The sequence below is a fragment of the Ischnura elegans genome, chromosome 13 (assembly GCF_921293095.1).
Source record: "Ischnura elegans chromosome 13, ioIscEleg1.1, whole genome shotgun sequence".
Classification (NCBI taxonomy): Eukaryota; Metazoa; Arthropoda; class Insecta; order Odonata; family Coenagrionidae; genus Ischnura; species Ischnura elegans.
In genome coordinates this window covers 12,818,387-12,844,528 of record NC_060258.1, presented here as the reverse complement: position 1 = coordinate 12,844,528, position 26,142 = coordinate 12,818,387, and the positions used below count along the sequence as shown (strand labels likewise).

The window sequence follows — 26,142 nt, the reverse complement described above, 5'->3', positions numbered from 1 at the left end:
AGGGCCATTTCTTACGATGGGAATGCCAAACTATGGCATAAACACGAGTCCCTGTCTTCATTGACGGCAATACCAGCAGCGACGTACATCCTTCTCCATTTTTGTATCTTCCCGCGTTTGTTTTTTCGGCTTCGCTATGGTGGTCATCATCGCTGAAATATCGTCGCAGTTACAGGAACCAAGATTATTGAGAACACGGCGAAAAAGTGACGAAAAATACTCCGAGTTCTACCCGGAAAAATTCCTAGAAATCACTTTTCAGGTTCCAGAAAACCGTTATGTCAAGTAAAATTTGCTAAAACTTTACTTGACATTTACGCACTTAACATTTGCGCACCTACCTAAAGATTACATTTTGCAGAAAATTTCCTGTAAACGTAATCGAAATTGACCATAAACACACCGTTTTACACTTCGTTTAGACTGACTGTATTACCGCCCACAAAACGAACTACCTGCAATGCCCGCTGCTTCGCATTTTTTCTCGCGCGAAATTTGAAAGACCTGACCAGACCTGACGTTATCGCAAAGCAAAGGTGCGATAAACGAATGATGGTCTCAAAATTTTCGTGACGTTATCGCGAAATGACGTTAAACGGGGTGACGTAGAACGAGGACTCACTGTAGTTTTTTTTTATTTCTAGAAAAAACCTCGCAGGAAATGAATGAAAAGAAAATTAGTATCGAACGTACGCAGTACTCAAAAAGGCTAAAAGATTGTGACTTTAAAAAATTGCAGAAAATTGAGTTTAAAATTGTGTTAAATTAGAGTGTTATACTAATTTGTTATTTACTTTTTTTTTATACTGTTTGTCTGACACTATTGTCATAATAAATTGTCGCCTTAATTTCTTGTAGTAGTTAGTCACGGCCGTTTGCAACGAGTGAATATTTTGTATTTCTTTTCATTTTTTGTTTTTCTTTATGAATGTAATGTCACGCTGAACTTATATAAGCTGTACAATAATCTTCTCAAACATATTCTTGGCTCAAACATTTTGTTGCAGAAAATTGAGTTTAAAATTGTGTTAAATTTGAGTCTTATAACAATCTGTCATTCATCTCATTTGAAAATATTGTTTGTGTGACTTAATTGTCATAATAAATTGTTCGCCTTAAATTCTTATAATAATTAGTCTGTTATATCGCAGCATGATATTTTTCCTTTCGTTAATTTTGTTTTGCCGAATTATCTGTAAGTTAACGGCTGTCCGCAACGAGTGAATCTCCTTTATTTCTTTTCATTTTTTCTTTTCTTTTATGAATGTAAAGTCATGAATGCTGATGAATGTAAAAGTTGTATAATAATTTTCTCATGGGTCACAAGGCCCACGAAATAAATGAATTTATTATTATTATTATATTAAACACCGGGAAAAACAGGCATTGTCCGCTACTTCATAAAAGTTACATATTTTTCTTTATTTCAGAAATCTTAACAATTTGTTAGGTATACTCTCGGCTTTTCAGCAAAGAAAAATGGGTTAGGGTACAAAGTTATTGCAAAAGAAAGTATGAGCGATGCAGTGGTTCACTCCGATTACTCCGAACACGCTGCCAGGAAGGAAGACGATCCCGGGCCAAGGCGTTAGAACAACTTATCGACTTGAAAATTACATTGTTACTCGAGAATCATGATAGCGCTTCCTGTTGGCACATTTCTGGTCGTACTGGCCTCGACAGCTCTGCAACCGAAACTACTCAACTCAACATTCGTAATGCTACTCGAAACACTCGTGTCGAATACCAACTCCTCGACTCGACTCATTTTCGAATAATCATACGTCCCTAGCACACATTTATGAATTGCGGAAACTTTTTGCTGACTGCAGTCATTATATGCATTAATTATTGTTGCTTATGCACTGCTGATGAGCTTTAAGTTTTAACTCTACATTTTAAGCTGGAAAGATTACCTCTGCACAATTTCTTTAACTAGTTCAAAATCACCACGTCTGCTATGATTAATTCACTATGATTAGTCGTTGCAACTTCATTTTTAGCAATCACTTCATAGCTAGCAGTTATTTAATTTTTCAAGTTCATTATGTGGTTAATATAACCTTTATAAAATTAATTACCGTCGCAATTCACTTGTTGCTGCGGGTCATGATACGGGTATCGCAGTCTTGGAAACCGTGGAATTCCAACCGGGTGCAATTCTCTGCCGAGAATACTGAAATGCACCCGTGCTATAGATCATTTTAGGAATTACGACTTCCGGAGGTTTTCCATCATTAATGCACCGTTCAAAATACTGTATTGTAACTGGGTCGGAATACTCATGAAAATTTAGCCAGTGTCCCACGCTCCACGCTGTATATTTATTTCTGTACCTTATTTTGATACAACTTACGCGCACCATCTCTCACACCGGTCATTGGATCCTGCCTCTTACATCACATACGCATTAAACACTTTCAAAGTTGCCCAAATCCATGACACTTATTCAAATGGTGTAAATGACTAAATTGACACACATTAAAAGAACCATTATGTAAAAAAGGCTTGTATTCTTACCTAGGTAGCAGTTTCCAAGAGTCTATCCTAGAGAATACTACCGTCCAGGTTGTGATATAACCACGTAACTTACTGAAAAGAGAAGGAGGTTTTGTGAGCCACAATTAAGACAAATTGGTCCCATACTAATTCACCAAGAATAGAAATCAACTAGGAACAGGAGTAACTTAAGCAAGAACAAAGACTCCATTAATAAAATGGTAAAAAAAACAAGAAAATGCAAATTACGTTGTATTTCAATCGATTGCTATTCGTGGTAATAGGAAAAATACATTCCGAACTAGTTACACAACTAATTAAATATTCACCACTTATGCTAAGGTTATTTAATTAAAATAAAGTAGATATCATTTTATTTTTGACTATTATTCCATTTTTCAATTCTTGATTAGGTTACTTTAACCTCATAAAAATAATTCAACATCGCAATGCGCACGTTTTCTGGGTTGTAATACAGAATTGCTCGGCCTGAGAGACCATGTAATATTATTGCAACCCTACCGGTTGCAATTCGCTGTTCAGAATAGCAAATTGCAACGGTGCTTTAGCTATTTTGAGAATTACGTCTTCCGGTGCAGTAAAAACACGAATTGCAACCGTTCTGAATACCGTACTGCATCTGGGTTGCAATATGCTATATTATAGCAACTTCAGTTGCGATATCGGCTGATAGCATGACGCTATTCCATTCAGAATAGCAGCTTAAAATAAGCATAAAACGCTAAATTTAGCAAATAATATTATATGCTAACTATAATAAGAATGAAAGGTTTAATAATATAGTGAACCATATTTTTATCGATTACTTAAATTTTCATTTTTCAAACCGCTCAAAACTATGTGATAGTGATTATATTTACCGAAAAACGTTCGTGATAATCTCAGCCAGCACTGGCCCGAAGATAAACAGGAGTGTTAGGGCAAAGTAAAGGTAGTTGGCTCGGCTGCAGTGTTGATAGGCCACATTACAATCTGTCGCTATGTCCAGCAGGTAGAGAACTGGGAACAGCATCAAAAGGACAACCTTTTGGAATAAAAACATCGAAACAATTGAAAGAGCTTTCATACTCCGCACATGCAATAAGCATATCCATGTCACACATCTATTTCGTGCACGTGAGTACCTGGTTCAATATATGCATGTGGTAGAGTCACAAACATTAAAAGATTAACTGAGTTTTCAACTACATTTTTTAAAAATTGAGTTAAATTGTAATGTTTAAAAGAAACCATCCTAGCCATTAACAAGGAGTTTAAACTTCTTGGAATACTTCAATTGTATATAGACTTTGAAATGTTCCTCGGCAAGGTAAATAACATAAAAAACCAAAGGATGGGTAGTAAGACACATAAGAACACACAAAGATAAAAAACTCACAAAACTAGCTGAATTTTCGGTGGCATTACCACCTTCCTCGGAGTTAGGTAAAAGAATGTAGGTAAAGGATAGCAGAGGGAAGGGGAAATAGAGGGGAGGTAGGGTCCAAAGAGGGGGGGGGGGAAAGAAGTGGGTTGAGGCAATTAAGGGATTAGCGGTTGATATTTAGGCCAGGAGGAAGAAATGCTTTGAATTATGTAAGTTAATTCAAGGGAATTAAGTTTGAGTGGGTGGTCTGTGGGGGGGGGGGGGTGGGGAAGGGAGGCTAAAACTGATATGTACATTGTAGCAATCATTGAATTGACGCTGATGAGTGGCCGCATGTTTCGCCACCGGGAAGGACGCAAAGTCAGAGGAAGTGCATGATGCCCTGTGGTTATTGATTCTAAGGTTAAGGGGAGTTGAGGATTTGCCTATGTAAAAGGAGGGACAGTGCTTGCATTGAATTAGGTAAACTACATTCCTAAAGTACAGCGCATTGTCTAATACTAATCTCTGCTCGCGATCTCTGAAATGTTCTCTTATCCAGGAAACGGCATCTTCATCTAGGATTGCAGGTACCTCTGGCGTGCTGGTGATAGGTCACCCCCTCCAAAACACCCAGAAAATGGCTCACAGAATATAATGTTGAAGCATAAACTCTTGTGAATTTCTTAAAATGAGAAAAAGACCAAAAAATAAAATTTTTGGTATCAAAATTCAATCATGCTCTCACATTTCTTAACATTTGTCCTTTTATCAATGGAAAACAAACAATGACTCTTCCTTTTCCATCCAACGGACGTGGAGAAAGGCTTTGAACTGAGCTACGAGCATGTGTGAGAGAACTTATTGGATTGAAATGGAAGGTCCTCTTCTGACGATACAGAAATGAAAGTGATGAATCCAAGACCGGAAAAAACAGAAAGATATGCTAGGAGCAAACGTTAACGAAGCTAGCAATGACACAGAAGAAACGTACGAAGGGAAGGAGGCGTAAACAAATTCATTCAATCGTTCAATCAAATTCATGTTCCGATCTGGTCCAAAAAAGTCATCCCTGCAAAGGGACATCAACTCGACGGCAAATCTGTGGTCTGGCTATCCCTAGAACCCTTGAGGCACCAACTGACTTACACCTCTACAGGGTACCGTATTTGCACGAATCTCAGACGAACACGATTCTAAGAGGACCCCCCATTCTCGTAAATCGATTTCTCTAATCATCGAGGCAAATCATGTTGCCTTCTTACTGTTGCTCTGAGAAAAATGCAACGACTTTGTAGCAGTTTATTCTGCGATGGCATCGAGGCTTTAACGCTACAATTTAGGTAAATTGTAACCAGTCACACGAACATTTTGTGCGTTGATTGAGCTTTAACTTGAATTGAGCCGAACCCAGGGTAAAGCAGGCAATCTCGCGGACACGGCAGAAGTGCACCCAGCGACTGATCGGCACACGCCGAATCCTTGCCTGCTGCCCAAAAATGGATTTTTTTTTACCAGAACGCAAAATTAAATATGCTAAATTACTGTTAAGCTATTTTTGACGTTGATTTTTCGTCGCATTGCTATCAGGTGGCAACCTCAGGTGTCCATAATTTCTCCGATGCAAATAATGCAACCCGCTTGACGTAAAAAATTTTGCATCCATTCTAAAGCGAACCCTCTTTTCCGCAGGAGTTGCGAGGGAAAAAAACCTTGTCTTAGATTTGTGCAAATACGGTATTTTAGTCAACCCAACCACTTCCTCCGTATTGCGTAGAATATTTTCTTCCACCTTCGATTCCTTCCGCATACACCTGCTTATCCTATCCTCACTCCTTCCTCAGTCACTCTTTCGGGAACTTCTCTCCACCGTTTCTATTGGCATGCGGCCTCTCTCTCCACCTACCCTTTCAATCCCCCTCCACCCTTTGTCCTTACCATCTCGGTGGTTTCTTCTCCAAAGTCATTCCTCTAGATTTAATAATGAAAACCTTCTTATATCCCTGGATTTTCCCGGGATCTATTTTATCATTTTAGTTGCGTGTTTTCTCACCGTCTCCAAACTGTACGTCGGTGTATAAATTCTTCCCCAAACTTGGCAAATCCTCTCTCCCCCCCCTTTCTTAAACATAAGTAGGTAATTTTCTCATGCATTACAGTTTCTTACACCAGATGACGCCTTTGTGAGCCGAAACTCGTTAAATATTTGCTATCTGCTAACTTTCATTTCAACCACTCCGAGACCTAGGCATAGTAGTATATCCGGCTTTCCTCTCTTCTTTTCCCCTCTTGAAATGGCTGATTGTTTTCGTCTGTGGGCCTGTCTCTTCTCCACTCCACTCTTGAGCACTTTCAAATTATTTTCGAGAGAGCTCTTTTCTCGGTTCACTTGCGGTTTTTATTTTTGTGCCAAGGCGAAAGAGTCGTTATTACTGTTGAAATGAGGGGAAGGGGAAATAATGGGACCACTCATAACACAAATGGGTACTTTGCTGTCAAACAAGTAGGAATTGGATAAGGCCATCGGAGGCTCAATTCACTATTACAACTAGAGGTGGGTTAACCTGTTCATTTTTATGAACCGTTCACTTTGACCCTGTTCAGTAAAAAGAACAGTTCAAAGTATCGGTTCATAATGAACAGGTAGGGTCATTCGGTAGAAAATATTGTTTATCATGCGTTTAGTGTGCATGAAAGCTTGGTGTGGTATCATAAGGTTTGTGGAGAGTGTTGTGGTAATTTCGAGCAAGTTCTGCCCCGAGCCTTTACTGGGTTATCCACGCGCAAGAAAATATCTGCTGTCCACTTTAGAATAAGCCAGAATTAATATTCACATATCAAGTCAGTGCCAGATGTTATTCGCATATCTAGCACGGGAAAAGTTTTAAAATGCTCCTTTTATAAGAAACTTTGACTTTTGAGACTTTTTGAAAAAACCAAGTCCAAAGACTTTAATTGTTTCTTAAGTTCATGAATCGCGTTTTAAACAACATTTTTGGAGATGCATCCACAAATGTTCAAAATACGAAATCAAAATGAACGCGATATCCCAACTGAACGCCCCGAGGAAACTAATATTTGATCTAATATTTCGAACGGTTCGAAAGAACTGATATTTTAAATATCAGTTAAAATATTAGTTAGAACGAACTGTTCAGTCCCGTTCGTTTTCGTCGACGGAGGGGAATGGTAGGGAAAGAAGGGGAGGGGCTCGATCGTAAACGACGCACTTCGGCGGCCTTGGATGGCCTCCCTCGTAACCGCCATCTGTTGTACCCACAACGCACTTGCTCGAGTAAGCTGCAGTTCAAAATGCCTCTTGATGATCATACCTACTATACCGAGTACGCCGCAATTGTGCAGTGCCGACATGAACAGTGAACAGGGTGTTTTAGAGAACGGTTCATTTTCGAACCGGTTCATTTCAGTGAACAGTTCGTTTTGGCAGTTCGGTTCTTTTTGACCCATCTCTAATTACAACCCATTTACACTCTCTCACTCCACAGAGTAAACAGAGAGAGAGAGAGAGAGGAGAAAATGAGGATGGGCGGTGTTACATAAATTGGAATGCACCGGGACCGTAACAATGTCTGACAATAAATATACTAGAAGAAATACCATCCACTTAATCACAAGTGATAAAAATTCTTATGATCCTCAGTGTAAAAGTTAAACTAAAAGTATTATCAACAAACTTTATTACATGGATATATCGGCACCTTGAGCATGTAAGGGTTAAAATACGATTAGTCACACAAATATGAAGGAGCATTCATGATGTATCCAAATAGAAAATTCATTGGTAAACTTCACTCTAAAAATTGTAACGAATGGCTAAAATTAGCCATAAAATGTAGGAAAACGCAGATGTAGGCATGGTGACAGCAGTAAGCATTTACTTACATCTTTTCTCTGAGCACGAGGTTTCGGTATTTTGCTTTTGCTGAAACTGGTGATAGCATCTTCCAATACATCATCCTCAAGATTCCACATCACGTATTCCTCATTGGGCACAGCCACCCGGTCCATATTCTCGAGTACATTGCTTTCTGGAGAGGAAATTATTTTCGTCAACGCTTCCCTTTCGATCCTGAAGAGGAGAGCGTCCGTGGGCATCAGGAGTCTCCTTCTCCAACTGCAGGCCCCGGGGCTGTCAGCACCGTAAGCAGCAATGAGTCTACTCTTCAATGCAGGTAAGTTCTCTCTTTTAATATCAGCTAAGGATTTCATCCTTTCCTGTTCCATCCAGAGCGCACGATCTCTAAGCTTTTGAAGCATAATCCCTGCGTTGCCATGCTGGAGTGAGCTATTGTCATTGGTAGAGCGGATCTGCCGCAGAAACTTATTCAGGAAAATCTCCACGGCAGCATTGCACTCCCTGGAAGCAAGTAGTATTTTTTTGGTAAACAATTCTTAACAATTTTACATGTGTAATAAGCGCTTTGGATGTATCATCTAAAGCATTATATTGAATACCTTTGACTTGGAACTTATTTGATTGTGACTGGACTCATTTTCTAAGCTTAATTAATTAGTATTAATTAGTGATGGGTCGGTTCGATTCCTCGATTCTTTGATTCCTCAATTCTCGACCAAGAACCGGAATCGAAAACGAGTACTTGCCAAGGTGAAAAATCGATTCCGATTCCAGTAGTACTTTAAACAACAAAATATACGACCGCGTTTCCAACAGTCATGAATTTTCACACCACGTAATCGTAATGACAAAACACATATCTCCTAGGGATGTACGAGTACTCGAAAATTCGAGTCGATCAAGTAGTTGGTACTCGACTCGAGCGTTTCGAGTAGCATTACGAATGTCGAGTCGAGTAATTAAGGTTACAGAGCTATCGAGGCTAGTAGGTCCAGCAATCTGCCGACAGGAAGCGCTATCATGAAACTCATGTAATAATGCAGTTTTTAAAGCCGACAAGTCATTTTAATGCCTTGACCTGGTAGTTTCAGCTTGCTGAATACACTATAGTTGTCGACGTGGGCGCCGAATACCTTTACGCCAGCCGTGGCGGACGATTGTCTTTCTACCCGGTGCACACTGGTCCGAAATCGGAAAAAGCTGGAATAAAGTCCAAAATGACATTTTTGGGGATAGAGGCTAGAAACCTAGTGTAAATAATCATAAATCATTACCAGATATAGATTTATATGCCATTTTACACATAGTATACGAACCTTTAGTGAGATACAGAAGCCCAAACATGAGCAATTTTTCAATGCCACGCGAGATATCATTTTTCCTCAAAAAATCTTTGAATTTATCCAAGTGGTTTTGCGTTGGTATGAGTTTTATGGAATAAACGCAATATTCCTTTGATCTGGTGCTGTGCCTATACTTTCAATGACTTTTGAAGATTTTGACTCTCATCTGTCTGGTTTTACGATGCAAAATGGCCGACCCGTTTTTCACGTGAAATTTGACATAAAGTAGACATTATCTTTCGTTTATGAAAAATATAACTCGGAAAATTTTAACCACAATATAAAGTAGGGATTTCTAAAGAGTACTAATTAGAAATCTGGGAAAAAAAAGTCAGCGACGAAGGAAATAAGAGCGATTTTTCAATCGCGCATCAAAGCTCAGCTGCACGCCGTGGAACTCTAGGCTTGGCAACTGAGGCTGATTTTTCAAGTTTTTTAAAACATTATTCTTGAAAATCGTCATTTAAAGCATGGATAATCGTCTTCATTGACTTAAAACACTAAACTGAGGATGTTAAAAAGGATTATGTTTAGATCGACTTGAACATTTAGCCCATTACTTGAGTAAAAATACTGAAGATTGGATATTTTTCGGAACTATCCCTCGCATAAGAAATATGCCCTGGGTATTGAAGTAAAGTGAAGAGATTACGTCAGCATGCTTAAGGAGGAACCATCATTTCCAGCATGCTTGAAAACCTCCCCTTATTTTTACATATTTTGTTGCTCATTATTTTTTCTATCGAATGATGAAAAAATATTAATATGTCATCGGCCATTTAAAAAAGATTAATGGATTTGAAAATGATAGATTTTCATCTAGAAATACATTGTCTTTATGGGAGAATGATGACCTTCCCTTATAAAACATTTTTTATCTCAAATTTGGCCCGAAATATATCGTTGAAAAACTAGCACAGCACAGAATAGACATCGATGCCCAATATATATTTTTTTTAGAAGGGGTTACCGATATGTTAGCGCCGGTATTTAAGTTCAAAGAAGATACTTCCGGTTTTCTGCAGAGTGAGCTGCCATTATGCTGCAGAGGTAGTGGCAACATTGCAAAGTATACGGAGGTAAAATATGAAGAGCGATATCGCACCTGTCGGCTGCTGCGTAATTCCAGTTCGTTGGATTTTTCTGAGCAATTTTTTTTTTACGAATTCATTAAACGAATATTCAGTTCATCTCGAAACGTTCTTTCAACCCTTTTTGTGCCAGCCTTTTTTACCTTGTATATGCGAAGAATGCCAGGGCTTATTTGATGAATTTGCACGATTTTACTTAAAAATTTATAAAAATTCTAATATGAATATTGAATGTGTTGGAGCTATTTTTTAAATTTAAACTTCTAATACTTACGTCATTGATTAAAAAGTTCACCTATGTTGTTATCTCTTCTGTGCAACTTGGGAAAAACATTTAATTTTTAAATTAATTTTAATACACCCGGCCGATAGATCAGCCCGTGGCATTCTTCGCACATACCCCTCGGGCCGATAGATCGGCCGGCTGGCACTATAAGGGTTAATGATGCACTGAAGCCAAAGACATTAATTATTCCGTAATTGTAAAATTTTTGATGATATGGAATGGCAAATCATACAGTAGCTTAAATATGTTATCTGGCTCATGAAAATAGTTTTTTTGGAATGCGAAAACAATGAAACGTACGCAAGCCTAGTAGAAAAAAGCTATGACATCCCTATTTCAGTAGATACGGTGTAGTATTCAATGAATGGACTACTAACCACCTTAAGTTATGAACTATATGGTAACAATGTATTGCAATTATTTTAACGTACTGGAAATCAATTCTACGGACGATTATCAAGGGCGAACTTCCATTTTGTTATAATTCTCATTCACTAGATGAGATTTACCTACAATTTGCTTCTTATCTCTGTCAGTAAACGCCCTCCTAAGTTCACGTTATGTCGCACACCCATGAATATCTAGGCCAATATTAAGAAATGCATATCCCAACAAGACCTTAGTGATACGTGTAAAACACTATTAAACTGACACATACATATTATTCAACAATTGATCCTTTACTATATAGTTATCTTTGAGGCTAAACATTAAAACTGAGCTATAATTGAGCATTACACCACCAATCACCCAAGAAATGTGGAGTACCAAATTTATATGAAAAATTATCAAGTACACTATGGCATGGGGCTATCTTAAAGGAAAAGTTATAGAAATTGCAACCTAATGAATATTTACTTTATACCTTCTTACAATATATGTACTAATTACCTGAATTTGCTCCAAGGTCAAGACAGCAATATTGTACATTCAAATGTTGAAATACAGGATACAACTAACCATTTGGTGTTGTGACAGCAGGTTGAGCAACACGAACATTTTCAAAGGAATTTTCTCCAAAGGAATAAACCATAAAATATTCTCTTAAATTTTTATTCAGAACATTTTTTCATAATAGCTTGCCATTTATTTACAATCATGACACTTTTTGTGACTTTTTTTTTAAGAATTAAATCTTTGACACCTTCCTCACCACTTGCCCTATAAACTTCTCTTAAGCACCCAAAGTTGAGTCCTACATCTGCAATCCTTCCAATCATATATTGGGATATCCCCATATCCTGGAGCACAGACAAACTGACCAATAAAGAATTGAATGAAGCCCTTCAGCCCCTCAACAGCACTGTGGTGCCTAAGCTTCTTTCCTCCACGCCACATTTCCCCATCCCTCACACTTAGCCCAGTCAATTCACTCACTTGCTCAGGAATACGCCCTGAAGGTATACAGAGAATTCTGATTCTCCCACAGCACCAACCTGAATAATTTCTGATGAATTACTCGGGTCTGCGGTTTCCACATCAAATATTATAAGAGAATATTCGCTTGTGACCAGAACAAGCACTTGAGGTGAAATGAGAGTGGCATCACCATCCAATCCCATCCCACTCCGACATGTCTCCCCTTCCTGACTCTTCACCATTGCTCCCTTCTTTAGACTTTTGAAAAGTCTCCTTCACTTGAAGCCCAAACTCTTCCTCTTCCCCATGACACCCATTTGCTTTCTAGCCAGCCACTGCCTGTGCTTATCTGTGTTGGACCCTGGAGATAACATCAGGGACTTCTTCACATCTGCCACATACCCGACACAAACATTCTTATGGCAAACTGCTGCTGCGACTCTGTAATCATTAGATTCGGAAGAGCCATAATGCCTGGATTTAGGGGCTTTGCTGGCTACAATAGCATTGAAGCTTTCATTGCCTTGTGTAGAGCCACAAGGAGCCAAACTATTGGCAATTTTTCCAAATTTCTCAAAAACTTTGTTGAGGCTTGCACGCAAAGTTTCACCCTCCAAACCTAATCCCCTGGGAAGTCCTCGATGGTAATATGCTACTGGGTCTTTAACAAAGCCACACCACATGAGAGTCAAAGGAGTGAGGGAGAACATTCAAAGTAGCTTTCCTGAGGCTTTCTGGATTTCCCTTATTTTGTTGTAGTGCATAACCAAAGCACCTCTGCAAACACTTTATAACAGTTGGAGTCAACTGCTTGTGTGACATCCTCAAACCATACAATGCATTCCCCAAATTCTTTTTCGCATGGTTGATATCGGACACCTTTTCCACATTTCCTACATCCCTCCTAATTTTGGCTGTGGTGGAAGAATCTTCATCGCAGGCAATGGTTCCCACCTTTACTTGAGCTGCCTTCAGAGGAGTGCTGGTGGTCAAAAGCTCTACTGCCAAATCCACCTCCACTGCCTTGGCACTGCCAGACCAATTCCTGCGACAGTCGTGGTCGACATTAGAGTATGAGCAAGCCTTGCAAGCTGCATTCCAAAAGATAGAACATTTTTTGAATGGATGCCAATGAGACATCCATGTCCAGGGAGGCTGGAATTACTTCTCCCACTCCCTCTCCTTTGCCATCCCATATCATAGGACGCAGCTATCGAGGTTTCAAGGACAGGGGATACCACATTACTTGCTCCTCTGTAAAAAAAAAGAAAGGCTTAATAGTAATGAATGCAATAATAATGATAACACTTGCCAGGCAATTTGCGCCAACAAATATAGGACAAGTCAAGGTATTAAACATGCTACGTACATCTTTTAAATAACTGATAGCATTCAATAGTTGTAATGGCAGTCGGAAATTTAATATACAATCCAATGCCAAGGCCAAAGGGCTATTAAGAGTCAATGCCGTTAGGTCATGGTTCATGTGCATATAATATGTAAAATGCCACATTTAAGATATATGCATGGAGTATTGTGAGGATTTTTGGTAATGTAAACTGGTGTCTACAAGGATTGCAAAAATAAAAAAAATTCTGACCAGAGCAACTTAGAAGTTAGCTTGGATACACGAATATCCTATTTTCTATTGTGCTGCATATCCCCATGCTGTAACCCAAAAACTTCATCAAAGTTGCTTTCATACGGCTGTCCTCTAATATTATACATATTCAGGTCTCCATCAAAGGCGTTTATTTTCAATTTAATGTCAGAGAGTTGATTGATGACAACTAAGAAATGTTATAAATCAACACTTGTGCCTCAGTAATTAATAATTTAGCATTTGGGGATGAAATAAAAAAATTGGTGTCATCAGCGTAAGTGACATTGTAAATACAGTGGAACTTGGTTAGTACGTTCCTCCTTAGTACGTTTTCCTCCTTAGTACGACGATTTCCCCCGGTCCCGGTACCATCCGAACAAAATACAGGTAAAAGAATTTGGTTAGTACGTTTGAAAAAATTGCGCTTTCCTGGTTAGTACGCTCAATTGCTTGCCGTGACGCAACCCGCAATTCGTTCTCTAGTGTCTTCTTAAGGGTCGCAAACGTCTGAATTCATGATTTAATTTATTAGTATTAGCCATTTACATTCTTCCATTCATTCCACATCTCTTTCTTCTACCATAATTTATCCAAACGCATTTCTGAATTCTTGTGACGTGCTGAATAATAAAATGCGGCCATTTTTCGGGAATTTCTAACTATGAAAAACTACAGCCAATAAGAAGCCCCAATTTTCCCCACCCCGAGCTCCTCACCTTCTGTTGCCTTTGGAGCGCTTGGGCGCTTGGGAGTGCCCACTGCTGCGCACAAAGTTCGTGAGTGGGCTATTGCACGAGTTATCATGATGAAGAAATGAGTCTTAACGGTATTAGACAATTCCCACATTATCTAAAGCAGTACTGCTCCATAAACTCGACGTCGTGCGTATTTACTTGACTACTGTTGCGGGAGCAGACGATCCTCTGGATCTCCACGCGAAGCTTAGCTTACAAATACTTGATCTCGGAACGAAAGCAGACGACATTAGACAAATTTTGAAAGTAAATTTCAACTGTTTAATATAAAATTTTCTTGTAATTACGTCGTAATCTAATAATCTTGCGTGTCATCAGTCGATATATCGATCAATTTTACAATCGATATGATATTCCAGAAGCAAATGCCTACGGCTGTTGTCATAATTTTAAAGTCAATATAATTTTGCCCAATTTTTATGATGCTTAAAGAACCAGTTGACTTACTCCGGGTTGTTTTTATATTATCCGAGTACGCTGTGAGAAAGAAAAATGACTTGTCTTCGCTTGTCTGGGCTTCACTCGTCCTCGTTCTGTAAATACATACAGGATAAATCACGGGAGATAGACGCCGTAATCATGGAGTCGTCTTCGGGAAATCTATGAAAAATTGCGATTTTTATTCACATGGTATTGTTTTTCAATGTAGCACCCATTTTCTTTATTTTAAATGTGAAAAGAGTTCAGGAAGGCGATCCTATGAGAACTACCGATAGTAATTGTAATTATGACGACTTTTTCACTGATTGCAATAACCCCGACTGCTATTATTTTCTTTCCTCGTTAGTATGTTTTCCTGGTTAGTACGTTCATTTTTCGTGGTCCCTTCAGAAACGTACTAACCAAGTTCCACTGTATTACTGTTCCCAATCCACAATAAACCATACATGAAACTCATTAACAGCCTGGCCACATATCCTTATGTCACTTCAGATAAGATTGGTAAGGAATCTGATTCCCCAATTAACACAAGGTTATAACAACAATTCTAACAAAATGCAATGTCTTCAAAATGAAATATTCAATGGCAGTTATTTTTTTACTCCAAAAAATAGTCATTGTGAGAAGTACTTTACTTAATTTCTTATAATATTAAGTGCTTCTAATGAAGTTAGAAGTTTCACACCTATACCTCACCTTATCATAGACCTATTTATGCCATTCATATTCAAGGTTTAGATGGAAGAGGGGACTAGCCTCAACCTCACCTGAATAAATGCATCTATTATTATTATTATTATTATGGTTACATCTTATTGGTACAATGCGCAGTGAAAGAAGTTTGTGTGTAGTGTGCAAAATGTTTATCCACTGCTTAACTCTCAGCAAATTTACCACACTTTCGGCAATGTTTTACGATATAGAACAAGAATGGAGACCAATACTAGTAAAAATGATTTTTCGTTTATACTTACTCTCCCTCGATTGATGATTCATCACCAACAAGAGGTAACGCCAGTTCGTTTGATTCCAGAGATTCTAGAACAATAAGAAAAGCTTATTAAAACATTGAATGAAATAAATACCCAAAGAAATGGGCATTCAAATAATCATATCAAAGAATACCTTGAGTTATAGATGCCTCCAATGTTTTTTCAAGTGTAGATGATAGTATGCAGCTCTTGTTCGCAACATCTTCAATAGCAGGCCCAACTATCCTTTCACTTCTTTTTAACAGCGACTCGGTTACGGCAGGCACATTAAGGCAGGTAAGGAAGGCATTGGCATGAGTAGGGCCAATGCAAGCATCAAGCATACCTGATTATTAACAGCATATTAAAACAAAAGGATTAGTTAAAATCATAGAAATTGTCTATTTTATACAGCTTAAGGAAACAATAAAGCACCTTCATAGTCAAAATATTTCATTATCTTACCTAAAGCAGCCTTTATATTGATGCTATAGGACATGTGATTAGTCTCTGGATTGGTAGTACTTTTTGAGGTACAAACATATTTATCAATATCACATTGCCTGCAACTGATTGGCCATTTGCTGGCAAGACCAATTACACTCTCCGACAATATATCCAGGAGTGATAAAACATTATCACAGCCCGAGCAAATCAGTTGCTGCGCGAGGAACATCACATCAACAATTCTGCTTCCTAACTATGATGTTGTTGACACCGGAAACTTCTGACTTCTCCCGCGCCGAGCAAATCTTCAGGTTTTCAAATCGTTTGGCTTTCTTTGCTTTAGCAAATCTGCCCTCGTAACGAGCTTGGAGATTATCCATTGCGTAGAATGGATTCTATCGTTGACAAAATGATGATGGCAAAGATGAGCGATAGTGAAAAATGTGAAGGGATGTATGGATGAGTGAGATCACGAACAAATGGTTGAAATGAAGGGTGAAAAAATAAAAATGATGGACGCAATAACTTATGCATAAAGAAACGCTCTTGAAAACCTCAACACACGAAGATGATATACACCACGTTTAATCAAGCTTAGCAAGATACCACAGGGCGCGTTGCTATGTCACAGTCAACTGTTTACCAATTTCAATGTTGCCAAGCATTTATGCCTTAAATTTTCATCGCATTATATCGCTAAATTAAACCTTATATTCACATTTTGAGATATTTTTCACCAGAAAATATTTTTTCTTTATCATCAATTCATTAATTATTCTTGAATTAAAATGCTAAAGTAATAACTGCTGCTGCTGAGGTCAATATAACCTTTAGTTTACATTATGAGTGTTTAAGTTTCTTTTTGCAAGTTTACAACGATATCTTACCATAATTTCTTTTTAATAGTACTAAATAATTATAAAAAAGCATTTTAAACCAGAATCAACTCATTAAAACATAAAATTTTTATCATATGAAAAGAGTACTTCGAAGCGCAGGTTCCTCCTTAAGAGGGAGAAAAATGAACTGTTTCCGTGAAAGGCAACAACCGATACCCTTTTTCCCTTTCCAACTTCGCCGAGGTGAGTCGCACAGTAGGGGGAGTTTTCACACCACAAGGCTCTTTTAGCCTTTTTTATTACTGCGTCCGTCTGATGTGACATTCATTTGTAGCGTTTAGTTTCTTTCTTGAACTTAAAAAAAGGAAGAGATTTTAAGGTTGATTAAATGAAGTGAGAAGTATAGAGTTTTTTTAGATCTACAAAACTTAAGTTTAGTTCTTTAGTTAATTCGCTTTGTCTACTTGAATTCCAAGAAGATTCAAGATCCAAAAAAATCGTTGATATAATTTATGATAAAAATTCCAAAGTCTCCATAATCTGGCAATTTTGGTAGGAAAGTACTTGCCCAATCATTAGAGGTCCGTGAAAGTGGTTTTATTTTTTGCTAAAATTCGTTTTAAAACCATGTGATTTCGGTGTTATAGAAAATCTTGGCGGTGTTATTTTAATGCAACAATTTTCCCATGTTTATAGGCCCGATACAACAAAATCGCTTAGTTTTGATTACAGCTGTTGTCAATTGGTCAGGAAAGGCAGTGAAAGAAGCACACATAACAAAACGTAATCGGATTCAAAGAAGATTGAAAAATTATTTCCCATTAATCGATCCTGCAACATCTAGAATGAGACGCTTTCTCACCTGAAGAATTAGAAATTAAGATTTGGCCAAGGTTGAAATGATTTTTTTTTTTGCATTTAAACTCAGTGGAGAGCCTAATATTCGACGATCCGTCTGCTAATAAGGAGAGCCCCATCTCCTCCTATCCTTTCTGTTCCTTCCTTCCCTTCTCCCAACTGCTAGCGCTTCAAGCTTTCAAGTAACCATACGTGTCTATGGATGTCTTTAAACGAATCGAATCGGGCAGCTGACGGCACGGCGCCGTTGACGGCCGCCGTGGTCACCACGGCGCCCATTTCAATCCGGCCCGGCGGTGCGTCGTCTAAGGCGTGAAATACAGTCAGTGCTACATTGCGGCCGCTTTCTTACGAAACGAATTTTCGCCGCCCGCCGTTCACGTCACGACGCCGTGAAATTCAGGCCGCTTTCAGACGAGACGACTCTCTGCCACGCTGTGGGCCGTGCCGTGAACGGCGGCCCGGTCCCAGCCAGCGGCCGTGTTTAAGTCAACGAAATTGTTACATTAGACCCACACTCAAGGTTTTCCTGCTACAAGTTATCCAATAACGCCGTCTAATGCGTCGCGGTGAGTCGCCGGAATTACTGCTCGGCATGGGTGCGTATCGGGCGCGTGAGCTTGTATTTCCGCTCTTCCGCGGCCGCGTTAAATTTCTTTCCGCACAATTTTAATTCATAATATCTAATTCTTCGGGTGAGAAAGCGCCTCATTCTAAATATTTAAGGATTGATACATGGGAATCAAAGAGAGAGGCTGCGATAAATTTAACGGAAAATTCTGGCGGAGAAATCACTACAGTGCGCGATATTACGCGGATGCGTTATGCGCGAGACTAAACGAGCCAATTGACCTTGGAATCGTTATGAGATAGAGCAAATGAACGTCAGCAGCGTTAAACAATGGATTTCATTTTTAATTACCGATATTGCGTTATTTCGTGTTATTTCGCGATATCGCGTCTCGCGAAATTCACGGACCTCTACCAATCATACAAGTGTGTAGCAAAAGGCAATTTTCTGATGGCAGTAATACTGAAACATGAAGACGTCAAAACCTGCTGGCTGAGCATGTAGAATAATTGGTTTTTCTGCTTGAGAATTTGAAAGGGCCAAATATTAGGTAGATGATTCATATACGTAGTATGTAATCTTTATAACAGCTATGAACATTTATGTACTCAGGGCTCTCCCTTGTAATTTGGATACATATATATGGTCGACATAATAAAAATAATAATAAATCTTTATTCATCTGTAGCACAATCATGATTGTGGTACATGTCGTCATATTATGAGTGCCAATATTCTAAAGTAATACCTATCATGTAACACCACTTTTCAGGTATGTTCTGTTTTGAAATTCAGCTATTGTATTTTAATTACATAGTGATGATATGAAAGATGCTTTTGTCAACTGACTCTTTTACAGAGTGATATCTTTAAAAGTGGTTTTCTTGTTGCCTGGAATTAAGTCATATTTTTCTTGGAGCCTATGGCATCAGAATCGATGGAATAGGTATTGGTAGAATCGGAATCGGGATCGGAATCTATAAAATTTTGGATTCGACCCATCACTAGTATTAATATACAGTGGAACTTGTTTAGTACGTTTCTGAAGGGACCACAAAAAATGAACGTACTAACCAGGAAAACGTGCTAACGAGGAAAGTAAAAAATAGCAGTCAGGGTAATTGCAATCTGTGGAAAAGTCGTCATAATTACAATTACTATCGGTAGTTCTCATCGGATCGTCTTCCTGAACTCTTTTCACCTTTAAAATAAAGAAAATGGGCGCAAATTTAAAACACAACACCATGTGAATAAAAATCACAATGTATCATATATTTTCCAAAGACAATTACATGAAATCGGCATCTTTCTCCCGTGATTTATGCTATATGTATTTATAGAAAGAGGACAAGTAAAGCTAAGTCATTCTTTTTTTTCACAGCATACTCGGAGAATATAACAACTACCCTGAGTATGTCAACGGGTTGTTTTTAAACATCATAAAAATTGGACAAAATTATATTAACCTTAAATTACGGCAACAGCCGTACACATTCGCTTCTGGAATAAAACCATAACGATGGTTATATCGATAGATATATCGAATAATAACACCCAAGATTATTAGATTGCGACGTAATTACAAGAATATTTTATATTGTACAGTTGAAATTTACTTTAAAAATTTGTTTTGATGTCGTCTGCTTTCATGCCGAGATCAAGTTTTTTAAGCTAAGCTTCGCGTGGAGATCCAGAACATCGTCTGCTCCCGCAGCAGTAGTCTAATACGCACGTACTCCGTAGCATTGACGTCTAGCAGTACTGATTTAGATAAAGTGGGAATTGGATAAGGCTCAATTCTTCATCATGATAACTCGTGCAATAGCAACAATTGCCCACTCGTGAAATTTGTGCGCAGTGGGAACCCAGAGGCAACAGAAGGTGAGGAGCTCGGGGTGGGGAAAATTGGGGCTTCTCATTGGCTGCAGTTGTGCATAGTCAGACATTCCTGATAAATTCATCACCTCATAAGAATTGAGAAATACATTTGCATAAATCACGGTTGAAGAAGGATATGTAGAATGAATGCAAGAATGTTAATGGCTAGTAATAATAAAGCAAATCATGAATTCGGAGCTTTACTATCCTTAAGAAGATACTGGAGAACGAATTGCGGGTTGCGTCACGGCTAGCAATTGGACGTACTAACCAGGAAAGCGGAATTTTTCCAAACGTACTAACCAAATACTTTTGCCTGTATTTTGTTCCGATGGTACCGGGACCGAGAGAAATCGTCGTACTAAGGAGGAAAACGTACTAAGGAGGAACGTACTAACCAAGTTCCACTGTATTCTATTAATTAGTGGATACTTACGTGACTCCTTTTGCACCGTCAGCATATGGGATATCATCCAATTCGGTGAGACTGGTTCCAAAAGCCTTCGCATCCTCTTCTTCGAAGACGTTGCAATCTTCGTAAACAAAGTACCAGGCACAGATATCTTGGTCATGTTCCGCACTCACTTCTTCCCTCTTGCTCGCCCGAACGTAGTCTTCAATGAACTTGTCCAGCGACCACCTCAGATGGAGCAATAAGCGATTTATGTAAACAAGATCATTTATATCACAAATGGATTTCAAGTCATTCGTATCTGTAAGCTTCTCTTCATCCAAATATTCAATGCGAAACATGGAACACTTCTCGTCACCATCATCTTGGTAAATGTTTCGTGGGTCAGTTTCAGGCCCAAGAAGGCACGAAGTTGTCTTCAGAGCTTCCTCTAGAATGCTGCCAATGTATTCAGTACCCATATCGATAGAATCACCTAGGAAGAATGAAATAAAACTTACTTTTGCATCATGACAATTCATGTTAACGTTTGGCATGAATTTTCTTTACAAAATAACAAATTTGTGCAATAAAAATTTACATAGAAGGATCAAATTTAAAAAAATAGACTATATAATCATTATTTCACGACTAAATATGAGAGACAAATCCGATGAAGTTCATATTATCAACAAAATCCGATGAAGTTCATATTATCAAGAAAGTTACAGCAAAACACTAGTGGCAAAACTGCATATCAAAGTCCCTTTTAATATACAATGATAAAAGCATGAAATGTTAATTGGAAAAGCACCCTAAAATCACATTGTGTTCGTACCTTAAATTAATATTATATGCGCATCTGTAAATTTCTATTGTGCATTTAATGCGTGTTTAATGAGCGATAATACTGTACTTATTGCGCATAATATAAGCATTAACAATTCCAGACATCATATTCCCACTACAAATGTTTGTTTTTGGAAAAATTGTTTTGTTTTGTGCAAAAAACGTTTATGATTTCAGAAACCAAGACTAAACAAGTTTGTCAGGGGTTGTCCTTCATCCGAGAAACAACGGTTTCCTGAAAAACGTATTATGGCCTTTTATCACGTTTCAAAATGCGTGGCTATAATTGGCTTGCTCTGAATCAACCATTTACATAACATTATTCAGACTTCCAGCCACGATGAGCTGTAAGTGTTGATATCACTGTTGCTTCGCCATGCGACCCTGTGAATTATGTTTCCCTTCTCATCTTGTAGCCCAGCGCTTTGACCCACATACCTCTTCCTCTAATAGGGTGGTTTCCTATTACCGTATTTGCACGAACCTAAGACGAGGTTTTTTTCCCTCGTAACTCTTGCAGAAAAGATGGTTCGTCTTATAATCGGATGCAAAATTATCGACCTCAATCGGGTTGCATAATTTACGTCGGAAAAATTATGGACACCTGAGTTTGCCACCTGATAGCAATACAACGAAAAATCAACTTAAAAAATAGCTTAACAGTAATTTAGCACATTTAATTTTGCGTTCAAGTAAAAAAATTCCAATTTGGGCAGCAGGCAAAGATTCGGCGCGTGCCGATCAGTCGCTGGGTGCACTTCTGCCGTGTCCGCGATATTGCCTGCTTTACCCTCGGTTCGGCTCCATTCAAGTTAAAGCTCTATCAACTCACAAAATGTTCGTGTGATTGGTTACAATGTACCTAAATTGTAACGTTAAAGCCTTGATGCCGTCGCGGAATAAACTGCTACAAAGTCGCTGCATTTTTCTCAGAGCAACAGTAAGAAGGGAACATGATTTGCCTCGATGATTAAAGAGATCGATTCAGTTGTGATTCCGTGCCTTTCAGAGTATTACGATGGCGGAGATAATCTTTCCAGGGTGGCTTGCCTCCATACCACCGAGTGTTTTCCGTGTGGGTTTAATAAAGTCAGGTTTCACTTTCACTAGTTCAATTTTTATTAGTCGAATCAACAATAAGACCCAAGTGTCTCGATAAAGCACCACTATTCCTATCAATCCGCGCCAAAAATCCTGCGTTTCCTGGCACATAGGCAACATAGCCAAACATTCCCGCATTGATCGTTTTCCCCTAGAAAATTTTTTTCCCATAGTGGAGTTCCAAAAAATGGGGGGTCGTCTTAGAATCGTGTTCGTCTTAGATTCGTGCAAATACAGTATTTTTTTATTGCCTAAATCAAAAGTTTATTACTCCAGGAGTACGTATTTCACGCTTTTAGATTTTTAAATGACAACATCTATTTTTCGCCATTAAATGAAAGTGAAAAATTTCAAGCGCGCGAAAACACGACACGTAAGTAGGAATTATGGGAAAAAGTCCGTGCGAGGCATTTCTGGTTCCCCCTCCCGCCTTGTGAGGTGACCTTGGGCGAGGCTCTTGAGCGTTGATAGGACGCAGGATGCTAGCAGGTGGCAGAGTACCTTGCTGGCTGGTAGCGCTTGGCTTAAAAAAGGTTTATTAATACATTATCAAACAAAGAAAACTTTCCGACCTTAGCCAGTTTTAATAAGTGATTATTAGGTCATGTTTCTCTGAGCTCTGTGCCTCATGCATCCATTGGTAACCTCAGACGATGTATAACTCCTATCCTCTCGTGTAGAAACTAGGTCCCTGTGACGTCACGTGGAGTGGAATCGCATGGGCACCAATCTGGCCTTTTTCAAATGAGGATAAAATTTGACCCTTGCCATTCATCTAAATCGGTATGTCAAAAACCAAATAATTTGTGTATTATGAATGCACTAATGGTGGGTAATGAATCACAATCAATGCCATTCGTTTTCTTTGATGAAGGAACCCACCCTATTTTCTGAAATAAATTTTGTTATACCAGAGTAAGTATCGGGTTGAGAAACATAAATTGGTTATTGAAAAAAGTGTACTGTATACCCTGTGAAAGCATTTTCAAGAGATTTTAAATTTGCTGTTACTACAAGGTCGGTTTGTTGAGACTAAGCCGACAGCTTCACTTGCACTGCTGCTAGGGTCTCCAGGTCCAAGATTTGCTGCGGCATAATTTATTCTTTGACCTGAAGAGGCTGGAAGTAGTGCCGGCGAAAGTGTCGTCTTCGCCACAACAAACCTACGCGGTGGTATCCGAAAAAGGCGTACTTCATCGCACCGGGCGGAAATCTCGGTTCTCACATTTTCATGAGGTCTACATCTTTAATTTTGATTAAACGTACCTCTTCCTTTCGCTTACATTTGCATTTCTTTATGTGCAGTAAATGCGGCATGTGAAAACAGTATTAGAACATAATGACGTTTTCTGGAGCATAAACAACTGTTTTTGAGACCGAAGAAAACATTTTTGAGACTGCATGAAAACGTTATAGATGCCGGGTGAAGAGTACTTGTTCAGTGTTTATTCAAAACGTTTTTATAGAATTTTTTCAGCACTTTTTTTGCCGTTTTTGAAAAGATTTCAAGAAACAGGATATAATATTTTCACAGAGTTATTCTTGTGTCTAGGGTAATGTACTCACAAGTTTATGGGTAAATGTCACCATCATTTTGAGTCAACACTCAAGCGATTGATTTGACGCAACTCTGAAATCCTACCTGCCAGCCATTTCATAGAGGCGTAGTTCTTCTCTTTTATATGATAAAAAAATTAACCCTTCTCATAAGTGCCTGCTATCTGCTCTGTTCTGTACCATTTTAATATCTTGTCTATTACACCTTAAAGCCCGTACAACACTTTCCAATTTATTGGCCAACAAATCGGCACGCATTATTGATTAAAATATTGGGCGTTACATGCAGTATCACACGTATCAATGTTTACCACAATATTGGCCGAAATATTGTTCTAATTTCCCGCTAGAGAATGCCATTTTATTTCGATGATTTTACATTTCATAAGCATCTGTGTAATTTTAATGCTTTAATCAGCAATGAAACTTCTTCTTTTGTACATATTTTAGAAACTTATAGCAAATTTTCAGAACGAAATCAATGTTTTACAGCCAGACCTGATATTTTGCGAAGAGCTATTTGTTTTGACAACTAGGATTCACATTACTGACTTTTGATTGGAGATTGGCTGCGATAAAATAGAACCTGTTCAACATTCTAAAGTGGGTAAGAAATTTTATGCAATATTGTGAAAAGGATATTGGACTAGAAATTTGTGTGCATTAGTTGAACCACAATTCAATGACCAATGGATTGGTCAATAGTTTGGGAAGTGTCAATATAACGGGCTTAAGCATCAAAGCAATTAATTACTAGATTTAAGATGGAAATCATCGCAAAGAAAACGAAATTATGTGTTTGCAGTAGAAGAGAAAAAAGGGTGCAAAGACCAAACTTAACTTGGAATTCACAAATTAATGAAGGTAAAGGAGTTCTATTGGCTACTTGGGTATCCGAGTGACCAACGATAAGCAAAGTGCGGAATATAAAGTTCTGTTCTGCATAATTTTGGCATCTTCTCTGTCGCACTTTAAGCATTAAAACAGGGGTGGGAGGAGGAGAAGGGTAGCCAGCCTTTGGAACGCGTTATCTCCGTAGGAGTCGATGACATCTCAAGCTTCCAAGGCTTTGATTGTGAATTTGTCACCCACCATTGGTTTATTCATAATATACAAATTATTTGGTTCTAGAAATACCGGTTTAGACGAATGGCAAGGGTCAAATTTAATCTCATTTGAAAAAGGCCAGATTGGAGCCCATGCGATGCCACTCCACGTGACGTCACAGGGACATAGTTTCTACACGAGAGGATAAGAGTTATACATCGTCTGAGGTTACCAATGGATGCATGAGGCACAGAGCTCAGAGAAACATGTCTTAATAATCACCTATTAAAACTGGCTAAGGTCGGAAAGTTTTCTTCATTTGATAAGGTATCAATAAACCTTTTTTAAGCCAAGCGCTACCACCCAGCAAGGCACTCAGCCAACCTCTAGCATCCTGCATCCTATCAGCGCTCAGAGCCTCGATCAAGGTCACCTCACAAGACGGGAGGGGGAACCAGAAATACGTCGCACGGAGAGATTTCCCGACATTCATACTTAGCCGTCGCGTTTTCGCGCGCTTGAAATTTTTCACTTTTCATTTAATCGCGAAAAATAGATATCGTCATTTAAAAATCTAAAAGCGTGAAATACGTACTCCAGGAAAAACGTAATCTTTCCATTTAGTCAACAAAAAAACAATAGGAAACTACCCTATTGCGATAAAATTGAAAATGGAAGGTTGGCATGAGACCTGAATGTTACTTTAAAAGAACACCCAAGGAAGTTTCTCCATCTTTCTCAGCCATGACTGCTATATGATTGGAACATTGCAGCATGATGTTTGTATGATACGTTTAAAGAAATGAGCATCAAATTTCCATAAGTACCCATAGTACTTATGTCACTGATGCGGCGATGACCAGTCTTTAGTCAGTGACAGCCAGAAAATTGTTACACAGAATTGCTGTCCTAGAGCGTCATGTAACCTTGTTCATAAATCAACTTGATTACTGCCACTTTTGAGCTCGGCCAGAGTTTAGGTTGGTCCGATAAGGGGCCGTATTCTGTAACTC

The 26,142-nt window shown here is 38.6% G+C and overlaps 3 protein-coding genes across 3 annotated transcripts in view; all 3 read right to left on the bottom strand.

The window, feature by feature from the left end:
- The window catches only part of LOC124170029, a 513,527-nt gene that overhangs the window by 438,190 nt on the left and 49,195 nt on the right, over nt 1–26,142 (bottom strand). The gene's annotated exons all lie outside the window — the stretch shown is intronic.
- LOC124170082 overlaps nt 1–26,142 on the bottom strand; it is a 73,992-nt gene that overhangs the window by 28,936 nt on the left and 18,914 nt on the right. The window contains exons 6-9 of the mRNA XM_046548776.1: nt 20,621–21,071; nt 7,769–8,243; nt 3,381–3,544; nt 2,521–2,592 (exon numbers count right to left, since the gene is read on the bottom strand). Of these exons, the coding sequence (XP_046404732.1) occupies nt 2,521–2,592; nt 3,381–3,544; nt 7,769–8,243; nt 20,621–21,071 (1,162 nt within the window). The remainder of the gene's footprint in view (nt 1–2,520; nt 2,593–3,380; nt 3,545–7,768; nt 8,244–20,620; nt 21,072–26,142) is intronic.
- LOC124170087 lies at nt 12,691–16,898 on the bottom strand. Its single transcript, XM_046548780.1, has 4 exons — nt 16,057–16,898; nt 15,746–15,937; nt 15,595–15,658; nt 12,691–13,075 (listed from the first exon to the last, which is right to left on the bottom strand). The coding sequence occupies exons 1-4, from the start codon at nt 16,265–16,267 to the stop codon at nt 12,820–12,822; spliced, it is 723 nt and encodes a 240-aa protein (XP_046404736.1). The 5' UTR covers nt 16,268–16,898; the 3' UTR covers nt 12,691–12,819.

What these genes read in the sequence shown, in the direction of transcription:
- LOC124170087 (XM_046548780.1), bottom strand. Translation starts at nt 16,267, where the DNA reads ATGTTCCTCGCGCAGCAACTGATTTGCTCGGGCTGTGATAATGTTTTA. An exon ending in GGAGGCATCTATAACTCAAG is followed by an intron (nt 15,659 to 15,745) that starts GTATTCTTTGAT and finishes TTATTGTTCTAG; the next exon opens with AATCTCTGGAATCAAACGAA. An exon ending in GAATCATCAATCGAGGGAGA is followed by an intron (nt 13,076 to 15,594) that starts GTAAGTATAAAC and finishes TTTTTTTTACAG; the next exon opens with AGGAGCAAGTAATGTGGTAT.